This window comes from Chlorocebus sabaeus, chromosome 5 (genome assembly GCF_047675955.1).
Source record: "Chlorocebus sabaeus isolate Y175 chromosome 5, mChlSab1.0.hap1, whole genome shotgun sequence".
NCBI classification, from domain to species: Eukaryota; Metazoa; Chordata; class Mammalia; order Primates; family Cercopithecidae; genus Chlorocebus; species Chlorocebus sabaeus.
The window spans coordinates 52,814,184-52,832,292 of NC_132908.1; the positions used below are offsets into that span (position 1 = coordinate 52,814,184).

The 18,109-nt window shown below is 46.0% G+C and overlaps 1 protein-coding gene across 3 annotated transcripts in view; it reads right to left on the reverse strand.

Annotated features, from left to right (window-relative positions):
* Nucleotides 1–3,657: 3,657 nt before the first annotated feature.
* LOC103233018 (liver carboxylesterase 1) overlaps nucleotides 3,658–18,109 on the reverse strand; it is a 36,970-nt gene continuing 22,518 nt past the window's right edge. For all 3 annotated transcript variants that reach the window (XM_073015388.1, XM_073015389.1, XM_073015390.1), the window contains 7 exons: nucleotides 16,316–16,354; nucleotides 13,094–13,234; nucleotides 11,123–11,203; nucleotides 10,712–10,859; nucleotides 6,492–6,623; nucleotides 4,350–4,422; nucleotides 3,658–4,039 (listed from right to left, as the gene is read on the reverse strand). In XM_073015388.1, the coding sequence (XP_072871489.1) occupies nucleotides 3,856–4,039; nucleotides 4,350–4,422; nucleotides 6,492–6,623; nucleotides 10,712–10,859; nucleotides 11,123–11,203; nucleotides 13,094–13,234; nucleotides 16,316–16,354 (798 nt within the window). In that variant the 3' untranslated portion in view covers nucleotides 3,658–3,855. The remainder of the gene's footprint in view (nucleotides 4,040–4,349; nucleotides 4,423–6,491; nucleotides 6,624–10,711; nucleotides 10,860–11,122; nucleotides 11,204–13,093; nucleotides 13,235–16,315; nucleotides 16,355–18,109) is intronic.

Here is an 18,109-nt window from a genome sequence, read left to right on the forward strand (position 1 = left end):
CGATCCAGTACCTGGCATCTCAGAAGTGTTCAGCAAACTCCATCTACCTAGCATTTTTCTGCAAAGGGACCATCTCTTTCCTCTTCCCTGGACCAGTCTAAAACTCACGAACTTAAAAACCCAACTGTTTTTCCTCTCCACGCTCCGCCAACCTCAGTACTTCACCTCTGACACCAGATGTGGGCTTTTCCCACACACCAATTCTCCAGTGCACGCCCCCTGAGCATCCTCTAATGCAGTCCCATCTGACACCATCTGCCTGGAGACAGCGCCAGATCCCACAACTTAAGGGCTCAGTCCCACAAGAATGCCCCCATGTCAGAGACCAGTCGCAAGTCCCAGGTTGTAACTGTGAAGCAGGTTCACCACAGGCCTGTTATCAGCCTGTCTGGATCTGGTGCGACACAACAGCCCGACGTCCAACAAATCTATGAAGCTGTGTTTTTACTTGTAGCAAGAAGGCATTCAATCTCAGTTTGAGGGAGGAATAAGAGTTGGGAAACTCCCACCCAAACGCATAGGCAGCAATGGACAACAGAAGGCTGCCTGGGGCGGATGGAATCTTAGCTGCGCATGCCCTGCTTGTACTGCAGCTGTGGGGCTGTGAAGACAGCCCACCCAGGGTTTAGTACTTTGGGGGAACCATAACATGCTGGGCTAGAGTGTTGAAGAACATCTTGTTCCCGGGGAGGGACTGCACAGAGCCGGGGCTGTGATGGCCAGTCCCTCCGTGTCCCCCCATGTCAGGACGTTGCATCCTAGCACATTCTACATTTATTCTCAAGAACTGCAAGTGAGAAAAGAGGGAAGCCTGTTCTGCACTAACCTGCGCTTCTGAGGAACTGGCTACTAGCTGAGGGTTCCCATGATCATCGCCCTAAGTTGTTGTCTGTATCATGTAACTTCTGCATGAAGAATTTCCTTTTATATTTTTGGTAGCACAAGTATGTAATTATAAATTCTCTCTATTGTTCATCTGAAAACATTTTTCCCTGTATTTTTTCAGAAGTGCTTTTGCTGGATGTAGAATTCTGAAAGATTTCTTTCCTTTGAATACTTTAAACATGTCACTCCATTATTTTTTGGCTTGCACAGTTTCCAATGAGAAGTCTGCTCTAATCCCTTTTTTTGTATGCAATGTCGTTTTCCTCTGGCTGCCGTCAATATTTTCTCAGTGTGTGTCTAAATGTGTATGTTGTTGTTGCTGTCATTGTTGTTGTTGGTATTGTTGTTGAATCCCGCTTGGGGATTTCCAAGCTCTTGGACTGTGCGTTGATGTTTTTCATTAGTTTTGGAAAATTCTCAGCCATTATCTCTTCAAATATTTTCTTCTGCTTGATCTGTCTTCTCTTTCTGGGATTCCAGTTATGCATATGTTGGACTATTAGATATTATCTCTCAATTCTTTGATTCTCTGGTTGTTTTTTTTTTTTTTCACTCACTTTTCTCGTTTTAAGTTGGGTAATTTTTATTGACCTGTCTTCAGCTGCACTCATTCATTCCTTAGCTGTGTCAGATCTACTGATGAATCCATTAGAGGCATTTCTAATTTCTGTTACTATTTTTCTTTTTCATTTCTAACATTTCTATTTGCTTCTTTCTCACAGTTTCTACCTCTCTGCTGAAACTATCCATCTGTTCATGGAAGTATTCCACGTAGTTTTTTTAAAATCCCAGTCTGTTAGTCTAACACCTAGGTTATCTCTGAATCTGGTTCTGTTGATCGCTTTGTTTGTCTGTCTCTCTCTCCCTCTCACTCTAAGAGATGCTATTTCACCGTAATACCATGGTTAGAGTGCAGATGGTTGTTCATAGGTGCAATTACAGTGCACTACAGCCTTGAACTCACAGGTTCAAGCAATCCTCCTGCATCAGCCTCCTAAGTAGCTGGGACTACAGGCATGCACCACTGTGCCCAACTGCTTTGTCTCTTGTTAATAGGTTTTGCTTCCTTCATAAGGTTTGTGATTTTGAATTCAATACTTGACATCATGGGTAAGTGAGTTGAAACTGAAGTAAGTAGTATCCGTGACAGGAAATGGACATATCTTTTCTTCTGCTGCTACACTGATTTTATGTGTGCACGTGTGTGTGTGTGTATTTAGAGTGTGGTGATTGAGGAATAGTTTTGTTGTTGCTATAGCTATCTTGAATGCACCATCTGCTTCAAATGCATCCAGTGCTACCTTGTGCTGGTTCTAGTGTGCTTGTGTAAGGGCTGCTTTTCTGAAGGATTTTCCTAATGTCTGTTCCACTCTCAGCTTTAGGCCCTTTCTGTTCGCCTGCTTTTACCAGAGGGTTGCTCTGCATGCTTTGCTCTCTCCCCCAGCAGTACATTTCTGTTACCTGGGACTTGCTAACTCCATGGTAGCAGCCAGGAATGCCTTCTCTTGTCGTGATCCAGCCTCCACCTTAGGTAGGACCTTCGTTTCTTGCTGTTGGAGATGGAGCTTTTCAGAGAGATTGACCATCCCCAGCAGTAAAAGACCAATAATCTGGGCCCAAGATGACTCCCTGTCCCTCTCCCAGGGATACAGAGTTTTAAAAGTTTTCTTATCTTCAAACTCAGTATGTGTCTACAAGTACCTTGAGGAGGACAAGATTTGTTGACCATTCTGCAATGGTTGAAGGATTTTGTTCTTTAGGGGTGAAGGGTGTGAGCAGGGCTCATGCCTGCATTCCTGAAGGCAGATTTTCTCCAGTCTTACTATCTACCCTAATCTTTCTCATGGGCCCTGATAGATACCCATGGAGTAGAGTCTGTGATGGGAGTCAACCTCCTCATGGGTCCATGGTTCCCAGAGATTTTATACTCTCACAGTGGACCACACTTGGCCTTCAGCACTGATTAAAATTCACAGAGTATTTCCACTCATGATGGTCACCCCCTCTCCTACCTACAGGTGAGAAGTAAGCCAGTGTTCACATCCCACCACTCCCCCTAGGTGCTTGTCTTCCCTTCCATTTCAAGGGAACTATGTGCCTTGCAACTTCAGCTCTATGATACAGGGAAAGTTATGATTTTGAGGACAATCCAGCTTCCTGTTGCTGATAAGGTGGTTATGACATGCTTTAGAGCTTTCTGCGTACTAACAGAATCCAGAAATCACCCGTGGGATTCTGAAAGACACAGTATTAGGATGATCCTCTGGAGACTTACTCCAAAGTGGTCACTCCCCGCACCAGAAGTGGTCCAGGCTACAGAAGGAGTTTAGACCAGTTGTTGGAAGACACAGCCTCATGGGGGTTTTGAGAGGCTAGTGCACATACTCAGAAAGGTGTTGTAGGCCTGTGCAAGCATCAGCAAATGCCATGCAACAGTGCAACAGGATCACCTCAGCATGTCTCCCTCTTCCCAGATCCAGGCACATTCTCAGCCTGGGCCACTTCCATTTCCACAGACAGCTCCAAACAGAGGATCTGGATGCTACACTCTGGCCATCCCAACTCCTATTGTTGGAAATTGTTGGGGGCCCAGAAACATGCAACAGGCCGCGTTCCCCTGAGCACCATCCATGGCCCAATCCTCTGGGCTCTGCTCATCCTGAGGCCTGGTCATCCCCAGAAAAGCCACCTTCCATCTCACATTGCCTATTTCAGCATTATTCTGTCTCTGAGGACAATTGATTAATCTCCAGTATGAGACACAAACACTAATTTGGCCTTCAAAAGATACTTTATTCCCAAAGCTGAGGTCACAAATACAAAACTTCCTCCTTCATGGCCTCTGCCCCCTGCCCCCACCACCAGACAATTCCCCAGCCACGGTAAGATGCCTTCTGAACCTGCAATCCCTTTCACAAAAGACCCCAGTCTCTGCTCTTCCAGGCCCCCAAGGTTGGCTGGATCTCCCATTCACAGCTCAATGTGTTCTGTCTGGGGTGTCTTCTCCACTGCCTTCTTGGCAAAGAGTTTGGTCCAGAAAACTACTTCCTTGTCCTTCAGCTTCTGGGCCGCCTGGGTGTTGGCACCAATCTGCAGGTACCCTTCATCCTGGTTGTACTCTGGCCAGCGGGGCAGTCCTTCCCCATTGGGGTTTCTAGAAACAGAATCAAATAGAATTGCCCCACAGCTGCTGTGTGTTCCCAACAATCTTCTGAGATGTGCGAGGATGCCCAAGTTATCTCTGTCAAGTGCTTGTATACCTCCCGAGATGGGGAGCTCACTATCTCCGGGAGTGGCCTCTCCATTTGTAGAGAGTTCTCATTGTCAGAGTGCTACGGTCACAGGGTCAGGAGTTTGATCCCCCTAGAACCTTAGAAGCTGCCCCTTCCCAATAGGCATGCCCCACCCCACCCCACCCCCGCCCACCTTCACCAGTCCTGCTTTGTCTTTGCCAAGAGCCTCACCCATTGCGAGCAAAGTTGGCCCAGAATTTCATCACCATCTTGCTGAGTCTGATCTCCTCTTCAGAGGCACCCTCTGTGGGGAAAAAGAAAAAAGCCTTTGTGACTCAAAGTGCGGTCCACGGACCTGCAGCATCAACATAATGTGTGAGCCTGCTAGAAACATAGTCTTGGCGAATGCTCCACACTCACTGAGCTGAGGTCTGCGGTTCTAGAAGATCCTGGTGCATTTGTGTGTACTTTACCTTTGAGTATATCTGACAGAGGGCTCAGCAGTGGGCATGCGTCATTCCATGTGCTGGCTGCCTTTCTCTCCTGTGACTCTTGCCTGCCTCCTCCCTGCTCAGGGTCACAGGCAATTCCACACCCCAGGGTTTCCTCTATGGCAGCCCCACCTCCCAGGGTTGCTCTCTCTTGGGTCTTTTCTCCCTCCCCAGCACACACCCACAATTCACATTCTGGAAAACAATAGAACCATAGAACCGCAAGGCTCCTAAGCATGCACAGTGAGATGCCCAGAGGCGCTGGTGCGTTCTGAGCAGCCATGGGGTGAGTCTCATGTGATCTGTAACTGCTGAGAGTTAAGGTTTAGAAGACACTGTGAGAGGACTTTTAAAAACATTGTATAATGTAAACTAAAAATAAAATCCTAACACCCCCAGCTGTCTGAACAGACCCTCTCTGGGCTAAGGGGAGCCCAGAAAATCCTTCAACTGTGTTCCTGCCTGGGAGCAGACAGGAGGTCAGACACGCCTCATAATACTCCGTCTCTTTTGTGGTTTAGACACCACTGACCAGCATCAGCATTAAAATAAAGGTCATCATTCTGACAGAACACTCTTTGTGGCAACAAGACACCAAATTAAAAATGAGACCTAAGGCCATGTGGGGCAAGGGTTCAGGCCTATATCTCTACCCTTAAAGAATCCACTCTGTTCTCACTGCCACGAGGTGCTTCTGTTTCTCTAGCAGCTAAACAAGCATTGGCTTGGACTTAAGCAAAATGAAAACAATTACAACGGCTGCAGCTGGGATACGCAGACAAATAGAACCCTGACCCTCCGGTCTTAACTATGGCTTTGATTGCATAAGAGCCTGATTTCAGTAACTTTCTCCAGATAAGAACATCACCAACCATGCACTGGACCTGGCCGGTGTACAGAGGCTGCTCATTGCTGGGCTTTATATCCTGAGAAGATTTTGGACATATAGGCCCTAATTATAATATATTTAAATATTAGGACTCCACTACCAGGTGAACATGGGCTATTTTACATGCATGTTTGTTTAATACACATGTGTCAGGACTGTCTTCATGAATATCCATTGCTCCTCCTGTAACCTGTTGAACATGTGTGTTTAGCAAATCCATTCACATAAAGCTCTTACCCAACCTCTCCTCGATCAATGAGCCTATGTCTGGGCTTGGCCAGAGGCACCTTCCCAGCCTGTGGGATGGCCACCTTGCTGGCTATAAAGCATATCAAAAATAAAGTCTCCTCTCCTATTCCAAATTCATGCATCCTGTGATTTCTAAATTAATAATTATTAAATGTATTAAATGTAAAGGTTTATGAGTTTTTGTTAGAGACAGACAGAAAGACAAACAGACACACATTAGACCTGACTCAGGGTTAACACCAATTCTAACCTCACCCTCACTCATATTCTCAGCACTCCTGGGAGAGGGAAATTGGTTGGTGGCTTTTCAACCTAGAGCAGGGCCCTGCATGTGTCCCACCACCTATCTTGTTGATGACACAGCCCAGGATTCTGAGTGTCTGTGCAGAGGCCACCTGAATACACATTTTCCCTCAGGTGTGTTAGAGCAGGAGGAACCTGGGGCACAACCCAATGACATTAAACCCCGTCATAGTGAATCCTGCGAGAGACCACCCCACATCTGTCTTGTTGATGACACAGCCCAGGATTCTGAGCGTCTGTGCAGAGGGCACATGAAGACACATCTTGCCTGACATGTGTTAGAGTGGGAGGAAGCCCAGGGACTACCCAATGATGTTCAACCCTGTTATAGAGAATCAGGAAACTAAGAACAGGAGAGGAGAAACTTGCTGAAGCCCACCACACCAACACTGGAACCCAGGTCTCCTAACTCCAAGCTCATGGACAGCAAGGAGCCATTACCTTTTAAAAATGGAGCCCCAAAGACAGAGAAGAGCTCATCCCCGTGGTCTCCTATCACCATCTTGGGTTTCATGTCTGATGAGAAGCTTGGACGATACTGAAACTCATACATGTAGGTGGGCGCTCCAGCATCTGAGAAGACAAAGATTTATGCTCAGTTCATGTTACCAGACACACACCTGGAGGCTACCAAGGTCTCCAGCTCTGCAGGAAACCTCGTGCTGTCAGCACAGTAGAGAAACAGAGTCACAGGAAAGCTCAGTGATGTGCTCCAGGCTGCATGGCTGGTTGACGTGGAACTGGAATTTGAGCCAGATATTTGTTCAATGAACAAATGTTTAATGAACGAATGTGAAAATCCTGGGTCTATTCATTTAAAATAACTGCCAGTGCAGGGACCCTGACTCAGCCTCATAAACCCCTTTGCCTGCTGATGAATTCTCACAGAAGAAAATCTCTCTACATCTGGTTACACTGGATGAAATTCACTGATAACAGTCTCACATTCATTCTCCTGGACGCCATCTCCACCCTGACAAGTGTCTTCTGTTTTGCCTCGTTTTGAGCATTTCCAGTGTTTTCCTCACCCATCCTGAGAAGACTGAAGCAAATCCAAGTTGCGTGTCTGAATGTGAGGCTATTTAAATACAAACATAGGCAGAGAGGGAACAATCTGCCTCTTGTGTCTCCGGAATCTGTGGCGCTCACTGCTTTATATCTCACTGTCCCCATGTGTCTTGCTGCCTGCCTGGCCTAGGAGTGTTAGGGTGTTAAGGCATTAAAGTCCTGGCAGAGAAAAGAAGGGGCTGACCAAGGGTGACCTTGCCTCTCCCCTGTCCTCTCTCCTTCTGCTCTGCCCTCCTATCCCAGCTACGAAGCTCTCCTGTCTCAGCCCCAAGAAGTGGCCAGTTACCCAATGATTGGCTCATTGGAGCCACACACTACTGCCCCTTCAGGGCTACCTCGTGGGCCGCCCGGCCTTGTGCCTCAGCACTTTGCACTGGTCATGATACCCACCGAGAAGTGACACTAAGAAGGAAAGAGTCAGGGCAATGCCAGGCTGGTGGAGAAAATTTACAACGTCTTCTCCTTTGGGTACAGTAAGAAATTTGGAAAATAAAACAAAAACAACTAGGAATAATTAGAAGAGACAAAAATATGGAAACCCATAAAGCAAAACTAGAATTCACTCATAATTCCACTCCCTGAGACAAGGGCTGTATTTTTTGTAATTCCTTCTAAAATTTTTCCATATCCTATATCATTTAAAAATGAATTTTAACAATCAAATTTAAAATATCACTCATAACTCTACCACTCAGAGAATGCTTCTTTTTTATTTTAGCATACCTCTCTTTCACGTATATAAACTTGGGATGATATTATATACAATATTTTGTAGTGTATATATACCATACATTATATACGGTCTTTTGTAGTATAATTATTTCCTTTTTAAATGTGTTTGTATAAACAGGATCTCACTATGTTGCCCAAGCTGGTCTTGAAATCCTAGGCCCTCACAATCCTCCCACCTCAGCCTCCCAAAGTGCTGAGAGTATTGGCATAAGCCACCACCTCCAACCATCATTTCTTAACATCCTTAAATATTCATCCACAAAAGGATTTAACAATGGGAGCTTACCCATCCCTAACCTCATGCCCCACCCACACATGTCATTTCTATGTGAGAATGAAGAAGAATCTATTCACTCATCTTTGTCAGTCTCCTTCACTGCACCCTCAGCTCAGCAGGAAATGTGCTTGGGAAGATGCCATCCTTCTGTGGCTCTGTAATCCACCTGTTAAATGGCTGCCTCAAGGTCAAGCAAAACTTGCTAAAGGGAGGGTTTGACCTCGCCTTTGCCCCTTGAACATTTTCCAAAGAAACTCAGAGCCAACCACAGAAGAAAGAGCTTTTGGGAATGATATAACTTATTATAGGCAGCATGCTGCCCAAAACGTACCTTGTAAAACTCTTTGGTTAAAGCCATTGATATTTATACAATTCTTACAATCACAGCACAAGTCTTCAGAGGAAAGTAGGGCACAGATTTGGGTAATGACAGTTCGGCACAATAAGAGAAGCAGAGACAATGAGAGGGCTAATCATGAAAGACATGCAGATTAAAACAGGCTGATGTGCTTCTTGTTGGTGGGGAAGGTTTATGAAACTGGCAGCATTATGTTAATATTTAACCTTAGCATCCCAAATGAGAAGGAAAATTACGAAATTCACATTCTTATGCAATGGATGCAATTTTGAAGTATTTGCCCAGAGTTCTAAAACGTTTCTATTGCCCAGTCTAGTTATTCACTTCTAGAAACAATCCAAAGAAAATTGTTAGACATGTGGTTAGAGACTTACGAACATTAGGCTGAGCACAATGTTATTGTAGCATCAGAGTGTGAGCAGCCAGGCTAAATGCATAATAGGATAGGAATATTAAAGTCAATTTAATGCAGCCATTCCATGGAAGAAGGAATGCTTTGATGAGTTTGTATCAACATTCAGAAAATCCTCACAACATAGTGTTCTATGAACAAAAGTAAAATATAAAATTGATTTTTAATGTGTATAGGACATGAAAAATCTTTAGATGAAAACACAAAAAATTTATACCACTTGCCTCCAGGTAGTGGAATTATGAGTGATACCTAGTTCCTTCTTTCTGTATTTTCATATTTTTGAAACTTTCTATAATTTTACACATTAGTTTTATATTCAGAAATGTTATTTTTATCAAAATGAGTGAGACACGACAATAGGGGAAAGTTGATAAAATCTGTGTAGTCCTGGGAAAAAAAAAAAAAAACCTGAACTCAAAGTCATGGGAAATCAGATGGAAAACAGAGGCTCCGTATTGCTCAAACCATCAGAAGATGGAGATGGAAACACTATATATAGATGAGATGCACAGCATGGGGCAAGGCCAAGTTTAAGAAAGAACAGATTCAACTCCAGTGGTCTTCGTTAAATGGTTTTATCAGGACCCTGTGAATAAATGAGAGTTATGAGCACCGGCCCCCTCCTGTGCAAACGAGTGTCTGGGCACCTGCTAGATCAGCGTTAGCTAGTTTTTATCATGCTTATTAAGTTCTGAATTTAAAAACCCTTCCAGCATGGTTAGAGAGAGGACATTTCCTGGCTTGCAGACTAGGCGAATGACAGCTGAAAGAAAAAGAATCCTGTGAGCCTCCTCTGGTTGGCACCCAGGAAAGGACACTCCTCTCTAGATGAGCCCACGCATCCCTAACCTCACGCCCCACCCACACAGCCTTGGGTCAGTGGTAGAAGGTCCTGTATAGACCCTGCCCTGGCCTTGTGCTTGCCCATTACTGCACGCACTGAGATGCACAAAAGCCAGCCTCAGACATTGCCATTCTCCAGAACACCTCCCCTACACCCGCCCTGGCTCCTCCCTTTGGACTTCTTGGTCCTGGACAATCTTCTGGATCCCATGCAGGGCTCCCACTTTTTATCCAGCTCCAATACTTAACAAACTTGTTTGCAGCCGGGTTGGACCTTAAAAACCTTCCACAACTCATCTTTCAATATTTGTCCTACAGCAGCCCGATGTCCCACGATCACTCCAGGCACGGAGCCCTTGCAGCAGATGTTGTCAGTGTCTCACCCATATTCCCACTTCCTGGTCATGCCAGCCTGACTTCCACTTCCAGCATCTGTAGGGCCTGGCCTGAGGCCTTTGTCTGGTCACAAGAGACTACTCTGCCCTGTGTGCAGCAGGTCAAAGTCACAGGGAATAAACAACGCCTTGCAAGAGCCTTCAACCAATGACAAGTGGAAGCTGGTGGATAAATACCGCAGCTCCCTTGCCACTCAGATGGGATGCCCCTGAGCACTGTATTGTCCTTGTTTCCTTGAGTTTCCCAGCTCCAGTTGTCCACAGTGGATACTCACTTGGCAATGCATCATGGATTGGATTCCATCTCTTTCCTCGCTCACTTCCCCACCTCCCTACAGAGGTTATCTGGGATCATCAACTTAAAGAACCACTTACCTCTGGATTTTCTTTCCTCACAGTCTGTTGCTGACAAAAACCAAAATCAGACAGCACCTCACACCATGCCATATGGAATCAGCCTTTGAAGTCTGACCCTTGGCTGTTTCCAGGTCTGTCTATGCTGGGAGATAGGTGGGTCAGATACAGAAGCTGGTAGGGTCCATGTCCCTCCCCTGTTCGACCTCTGGGACTCACCTCTGTGGTGCCGGGCCACAGTCACAGATGGGACAGAAAACATCACATCTGCTATCAAGTCCAGGAACAGGTCTTTCTTTTTGACAGGGTCATCTGTTCCTCCTAAGTATTTCTCAGTGGCTTCTGGAATCAGTTCCTTAGCAATGTACTGAAATAGATCAATAAAGTGACCACAACCCCCTGGTGAGTGATGCCGCTTCTCCAGCCCACCAGGAAGGCCTGCCTCAATGGTGAATCTCATGAGCACTGTGCAACTCCCTGCTAGGGTGAAACGTGAAGTGGGAAGGATAGAAAGATGGGTGAAACCCTGAGGCCCTGTCATCATTCTGCCATTTATTTGCTCCACGATTTTTGGCAAGTCATCATCCCTCTCTGCATCTCAGCCAATTCCCACGATTCTTGGACTCTTACAACAAGGGGATAGGACTTCCACAAGAGTGACATGGCTGTCTTCTGGTCCAGTTTCCCTTCGGAGAGTGGATAGCCCATCAACTGTTAAAAAAAAAAAAAGTTAAGCATGTATGAATCATTGGGAATTAATGAGAAGAAACAAACTTACCAACCGACCAAACCAATGCAGACTGAAAGTCCTCTAATTTGGTGGGATTTTAAGGGCATGGGTCTTTACTGAAATGGACAAAATCAATTAATCAAATGGGCTTACATCCAGAAATTCAAACATTGCAAAGATTACCAAAATTTTTTTTCTTTTAGGAGAAGCTGTGGCAGTATTTTGCAGTGTGTGTGTGTGTGTGTGTGTGTGTGTGTGTGTGTGTGTATGGCTGGGATCCCTACAGTGGTCAGTGACATGGAGAGCCAAGGTTTCTGCTAGGCCAGTGTGGAATGGAGGACTCTGGAGAAGAGGATGTAGACCTCCCAAGTACTGCCACGTATCACATATGACACTGAAAGCCTTAGATCCTGCCTTCATGGCTTTGGTCTTTGGTAGAACCTCTGAAATCCTTCTGAGGGGTGAACTGCACATCTCTACGCACATAACAATTCTCCCAAACCTCTGCACTCAGAGACTCGATCAAACTCTAGCATCGCTTATAGCAGCTTAAGGCTGTGTCCCTAGAATGACCCCAGTATCCTTAACATACCTGCCTGGGAAGGCTCAACCCTGCCAGGACAATTTACTCTGCTCCAGCCAAAAACTGGACAGAAGCAGAAAGGCCGCTGAACCCAATTAGAGCAGTTACTTTAGAAAACCTGCAATGATAAACCCTTTCTCTGCCCTTTGGGTGTGAATCTACCACCCAACCCTGTTTCCTGGAGGACCTGAGAGCTTCTCTTTGCAATGCAAACATTCAGGGAGCTCACTCCTGATCTTCCCAGTCCCTGTGGAAGGAGTAGAGGCTGACTTCAGTGGTTTCATCCTGCAGTCTAACACATGGCTTTCTGTCCTGAAGATAAGAGAAGTTTGTTTCTGCCCCAAGTGAGCCAGGATGAAGACATCCAGGTGGCCTAGCCACAGGGACCAAACCCCTCCCCACAGACCACAGTGTATTTTCTTGGCACACCTGGCCTATGAAACATTGCCAGGCTTCTGTTTTGGGGATGTGAGTCCAGTCCATGCTGGACTGTTTTCCCTATTGCAATCATGTTACTGAATAAACCCGTCCTACAACTTTAACCAGGGTCAGCTTTGTTTATCTTCAACTGGAAGCAGAACCCTTCTTTACTTTTAGAAGTCAATCACTTTTTCCATTTATTTGTTTCCATCTTTTATTTGAGGTTTGGGGGTACCTGTGCAGGTTTGATCATGAGTAATTTGGGTCTCTGGAGTTTGCTGCATAGATTATTTTATCACCAGGTATTTATCATGGCACCCGATTAGGTAGCTTTTCCATCCTCATCTTCCTCTGACCCTCCACTCTTAAGCAGACCCTGATGTCTACTATTCCCTAGAAGTCATGGTAACTCAAGAAGAAGCCACTTTCTTTGAATATTTCCAATGATATGATGAAGAGCACGAGTGATTTTCGGGGGAACTACGCATAGCTAGCCCGAGGTGGGAAGCCAGGAAGCCCCTGACTGACTGCCTCTCCGTACTTCTCAGCTTCTTCCCACTCCTAGGCCCCCTCAGTTTTCCCATCTGTACGGTTATTTTCTCTACTGGCCCTCCTAGCACAGACACTTCAGGATTCTTCAATAGGAAGACAATCAGAGAATCTAGGGAGAGGGAATCTCAGGGTCCTGATACCCAGGTGGCCACTGTGCCCTCCTGGAGAAGGTTTCCATGGAAATGGTAACTCCTGCTGAAGGGGACAGCTGCCCAGGACTCAGAGTGCAGCTCAGAGAGGGAAGCACTCCTGGGACCACAGACGGGAGGGCTGATGGGGGTGGGTGAGTCCTTCCAAGAAGCCTGCACATTCTCACCATTGGAATAATCCAGCCAAACTCCTGCTTGTTAAATCCGACCATGTAGGGGACAGTGTTGAACTTCCTTTCAGCTTGAAGTTCTTCAGGTGTTTTCGGAAGCAGCACCCCATCAATCACAGTGCCCAAGAAAGGGTGACTCTGGGAGACAAAAGTGCAGCACCTGTGATTCCCTCCCTGGTCACACCCATGTCCCCAACTCTGCCTGTCTGAGGGTGAGATCGGTACCACAGATCAGCATGGCCATGGGCCATGGCTGCACATGCTCAAGGTCCTAACTTAAGGGAGTAGGTCTCTGTGACTCAGGGGTAGAACTTCAGGCAGAGGCTGGCACTGGTCAGGTGATGAGAAGAGGAAGAAATCTTCACTCAGGCTGAAATACATGTATTATCTATATAAAATTACATGTTTATATATTTCAATTTGAAGTGCATGCATTTCCCTCTCTCTGTCCACAGCTGATTTTCGGTAGCCCCGGTAGTTGCTTCTGATAAAGCTCCCATGAGTGCTGAATTAGAGAATACAGAGTCATCACTCAAGGGGAAATAATGTGTTAGGTTCTTGCAAACCTCTGGCCACAACATTTTCATCAACCTTCTTTTATGTGTGGGTTTCTGTTGAAAGACACTTCCACAGCTCCATCTCACACAAGAGGTGTTACTTTAGCCCTTTCTATCACAGCCTCTTGTATGAATTGGCCAATTTCTTTCTCCTTTTTCTGAACGTGCTATTTTGTGGATTTTTCAACACCGCATGCATGACCAGCAGCACTGCAGCTCCTGCCTCACCCAAGCTTGTCTTACACAGGCACTTTCCCCGTAAGGCACAGCACAGCCTGCTTAGCTCAGAAATGCCAGACAGCAGCGCTACTCTTGGAGCCACTCTAAACAGTGACATCACCACAAAAAGCACAAATGTGCAGAACACATGGCACTAAATAGACCGTGAAGAGGACACTTGTTAGCATGAAAGATGAAATGAGAAGACAGAGGTGGCCTCGCCGGATCTTAGATGGAACGTGCCCATCGTGCAAATCCACCTTCCCCTGCTCTGTGCCTGCCTGTGTGTGACCATGAGAGTGCCACCAGTATCGATTTTGGGGTTACAAGGACATTTTAGCAAGCAGGTGAATTTATAAACGCAGAATCCATGATTAATGAGGAGAGATGGTGCTATCCATCTGTATTTAAACAAGAACTGTTATTGATCCACGGGTGGCTTTGAGGAGGTACTGAAACTTCCTCACTCAAGGAGCCTAGACTAAGACTTGATTCCCTATTAGAGAGAAAATCATGAAGAAAAGAATCAGTGATGAACTCACAGTATATTGATCCATGTCTTAATCTGAGGTTTTACCTTTGATGAATAATTTTTATACTGTCACAGATTAGAGAGAGCCCGACTCACATGTTGCCATCAGGGCAGCTGGTTCTGGGTACAGTTATATTTTCATAATTCATATTTAGTCACAATGGATGCCGTGGGGCAGGGTCTAGAGGGACGGACAGGTGCAGAGCCTGCCTTCTGCACAGTCTGGCACATAGCGCGCATGCAGATGTGTTTTGAAGGCCTAACTCCATGGAGGGAAGGGGATTTATCTCATAAGGAATGTCAGGCTTTTAAGAAGTGGGGGTGACATCCTCTAACTCTGTTAAGGAAGGCGAGTCAGGCTGCACCAAGAGACGTGGAAATGGGGAGGGAAGCTGAAGTAGAAGAGGATAAATGTTGAGGAGAGAGACAGGAGCACCCCAGTTGGACGGCAGCCATGTGGAAGACTCCCATCAGCAACAATGACAAGTGACTGCCGCTGTCCGCTCAGAGTTTTCAAGTGGCTGCCCTGTGTGGGCATGACCTTGCTTGTGTCAGAAAACTCAGGGCATCTTCCACTCCCCTCTCTTTCTCACCCACTGCATCCTGTCCATCAGCAAATCCTCTCAGCTATTCCTTCCAAGATATCCAGACTCCGACCACTCCTCCCATCCCCACTACTACAGCCCTGTCTAAGCAGCCAGGAGCCCTGGCCTGGATTATGGCAACACAGAGGCCGCCCAGCTGGTCAACTGCATCCACTCTGCCCCTTTCCTACAGTCTATTTGAACACCAGAGGCAGAGACCTCTGTGAGATCTAAGATCATGTGACTCCTCTGTGCAAAACCTCCAAAGGCTTTCCATCTTGCTCAGAATCCAAATCCAAATACTTTAAATGATCCCTCTCCCACTGCCCATTACCTCTTCAGCATCAGGCCAGTCTGTCTGCACACTCGGTCCTCTCCATCCAGACTGGCCACTTCCATCAGGGTCTTTGCAGTGGCTTTTCCCTCTGCCTGGAATAGGCTTCTCCAGGTTTCCTGACAGCTGGCTTCCCGCCTTCTCCAGAGCTTGGCTCAAATGCCACCTTCTCACTGAGCCATTCCCTGATCCTGCTACTTCAATTGAAACCCCCCACAAACTCTATCCCCTAATGCTGCACAGCATCAAACAGAATACACACTTGATTTGCTTTTCTATTGCACTCTCCCTGCACTGTAATGGAGGGTCCCAAGAGGGCAGGGAATCTTTCTTGTTTCACTCCTTTATCCCCAGCTCCTAAACAAGTCCTGGCACATATGAAGTGTTTATTAAGTCTTTACTGAATGAATCTCATGTACTCCTCCCAAGACCTTTTAAGGAGAGTGCTGAGACCTCCAGGGAGGCAGCATAGAGGACAGGATTGTAAGATGCTGCAGAGGTGATGTCACCAGAAACAGTCAACCCACTGGGAGGTGGGGGTGGGGGTGAGGAGATCGGGAGGATATGTTGGAGTTTTCTGCGTGCTGGGAGGAGGCGAGTGTCCTTGGACTGAGATTCAGGCTTCCCCTCTCCATGCCTAATCATCCCTGCTATCTCTGCTTCCTAATAGTGGAAGGTTCTGGTTCAGCCTCCTCCCATAGTGCCATTTTGAGGAGCAGACAATGTAAAATAGAAGGGGAGTGGGCAGAGCCCAGTGCACGCAGAGGTGATGCCGGGAGCACTGGACTGGGAGTCAGGAAAATGGGTTCCAGGTCTGCCGCTAGTCTTCCTGGCTGTGTTACCCAGGTGAGTCACTGCCCCTCTCTGGGCCTCAGCAACAAACACACAGGAGTTACTATAATTACCCAAGAGAGGATTCTTTCACTCACAGCTAATTGGAGCTTAAAAGTGCTAAGACTCAAAACCTGTAATCGAGAAACAAAAGGTCCTTACCTCTCTGGGGTCTCCATGTAAATCCAGAGAGAAGAATTTCTGTGAAGACAAAGGCAGAGGATGTGGGTTAGAGGCTTCCCAGGAGAACACTGAGCTGGGTGACTGGGTCAATAGGTTCAGGTTCTCCCTCCTGGTGCCAAGCTGGCTGGGCCGAAAGGAAGTGGGCAGGACTCCGGCTCCGCTGGGCCTGAGCACAGGATGAAGGCGTAGCAGGGAAGGGTGGGCACCTGCATGGGAAGGACAGGCCAGGGACTCTGAGTCAGAGTTGATGGAACTCTGGAGAGGATGCCCACTGGTTGTGGCTGCCCGGCCCCCAATCACTCTCCCCTTCCTCTTCCCCTGGGAAGAACATGCAATTCTCCTTCGGAGACCTCCTTCTTCCCCCATCACTCCATGAATTCATACATCTATATGTCACCTGGTGTGCTCCATCTCTCTGAACATGAATATTAGCTCAGGAATGGGCATACACCCTTGTCAATCCAATAGAGTTTACCCCAAAACTTTTGCAGGAATTGTTTAGAAAGAGGGTTTTTATAAATTACCTTGGGCAGTATGGCCATTTTCACAATATTGATTCTTCCTATCCATGAGCATGGTATGTTCTTCCATTTGTTTGTGTCCTCTTTTATTACAGATTGAATGCCATCCCCATTAAGCTACTGATGACTTTCTTCACAGAATTGGAAAAAACTGCTTTAAAGTTCATATGGAACCAAAAACGACCCTGCATTGCCAAGACATTCCTAAGCCAAAAGAATAAAGCTGGAGGCATCACGCTACCTGACTTCAAACTATACTACAAGGCTACAGTAGCCAAAACAGCATGGTACTGGTACCAAAACAGAGATATAGACCAATGGAACACAACAGAGCCCTCAGAAATAATACCACACATCTACAGCCATCTGATCTTTGACAAACCTGACAAAAAACAAGAAATGGGGAAAGGATTCCCTATTTAATAAATGGTGCTGGGAAAATTGGCTAGCCATAAGTAGAAAGCTGAAACTGAATCCTTTCCTTACTCCTTATACGAAAATTAATTCAAGATGGATTAGAGACTTAAATATTAAACCAAAAACCATAAAAGCCCTAGAAGAAAACCTAGGCAATACCATTCAGGACATTGGCATGGGCAAGGACTTCATGTCTAAAACACCCAAAGCAATGGCAACAAAAGCCAAAATTGACAAATGGGATCTAATTAAACTAAAGAGCTTGTGCACAGCAAAAGACACTACCATCAGAGTGAACAGGCAACCTATAGAATGGGAGACAATTTTTGCAATCTACTCATCTGATAAAGGGTTAATATCCAGAACCTATAAAGAACTCAATCAAATTTATAAGAAAAAAAACAAACAACCCCATCAAAAAGTGGGCAAAGGATATGAACAGACACTTCTCAAAAGAAGACATTCATACAGCCAACAGACACATGAAAAAATGCTCATCATCACTGGCCATCAGAGAAATGCAAATCAAAACCACAATGAGATACCATCTCACACCAGTTAGAATGGCAATCATTAAAAAATCAGGAAACAACAGGTGCTGGAGAGGATGTGGAGAAACAGGAACACTTTTAAACTGTTGGTGGGACTGTAAACTAGTTCAACCATTGTGGAAAACAGTGTGGCGATTCCTCAACGATCTAGAACTAGAAATACCATTTGACCCAGCCATCCCATTACTGGGGATATACCCAAAGGATTGTAAGTCATGCTGTTATAAAGACATATGCACATGTATGTTTAATGTGGCACTATTCACAACAGCAAAGACTTGGAA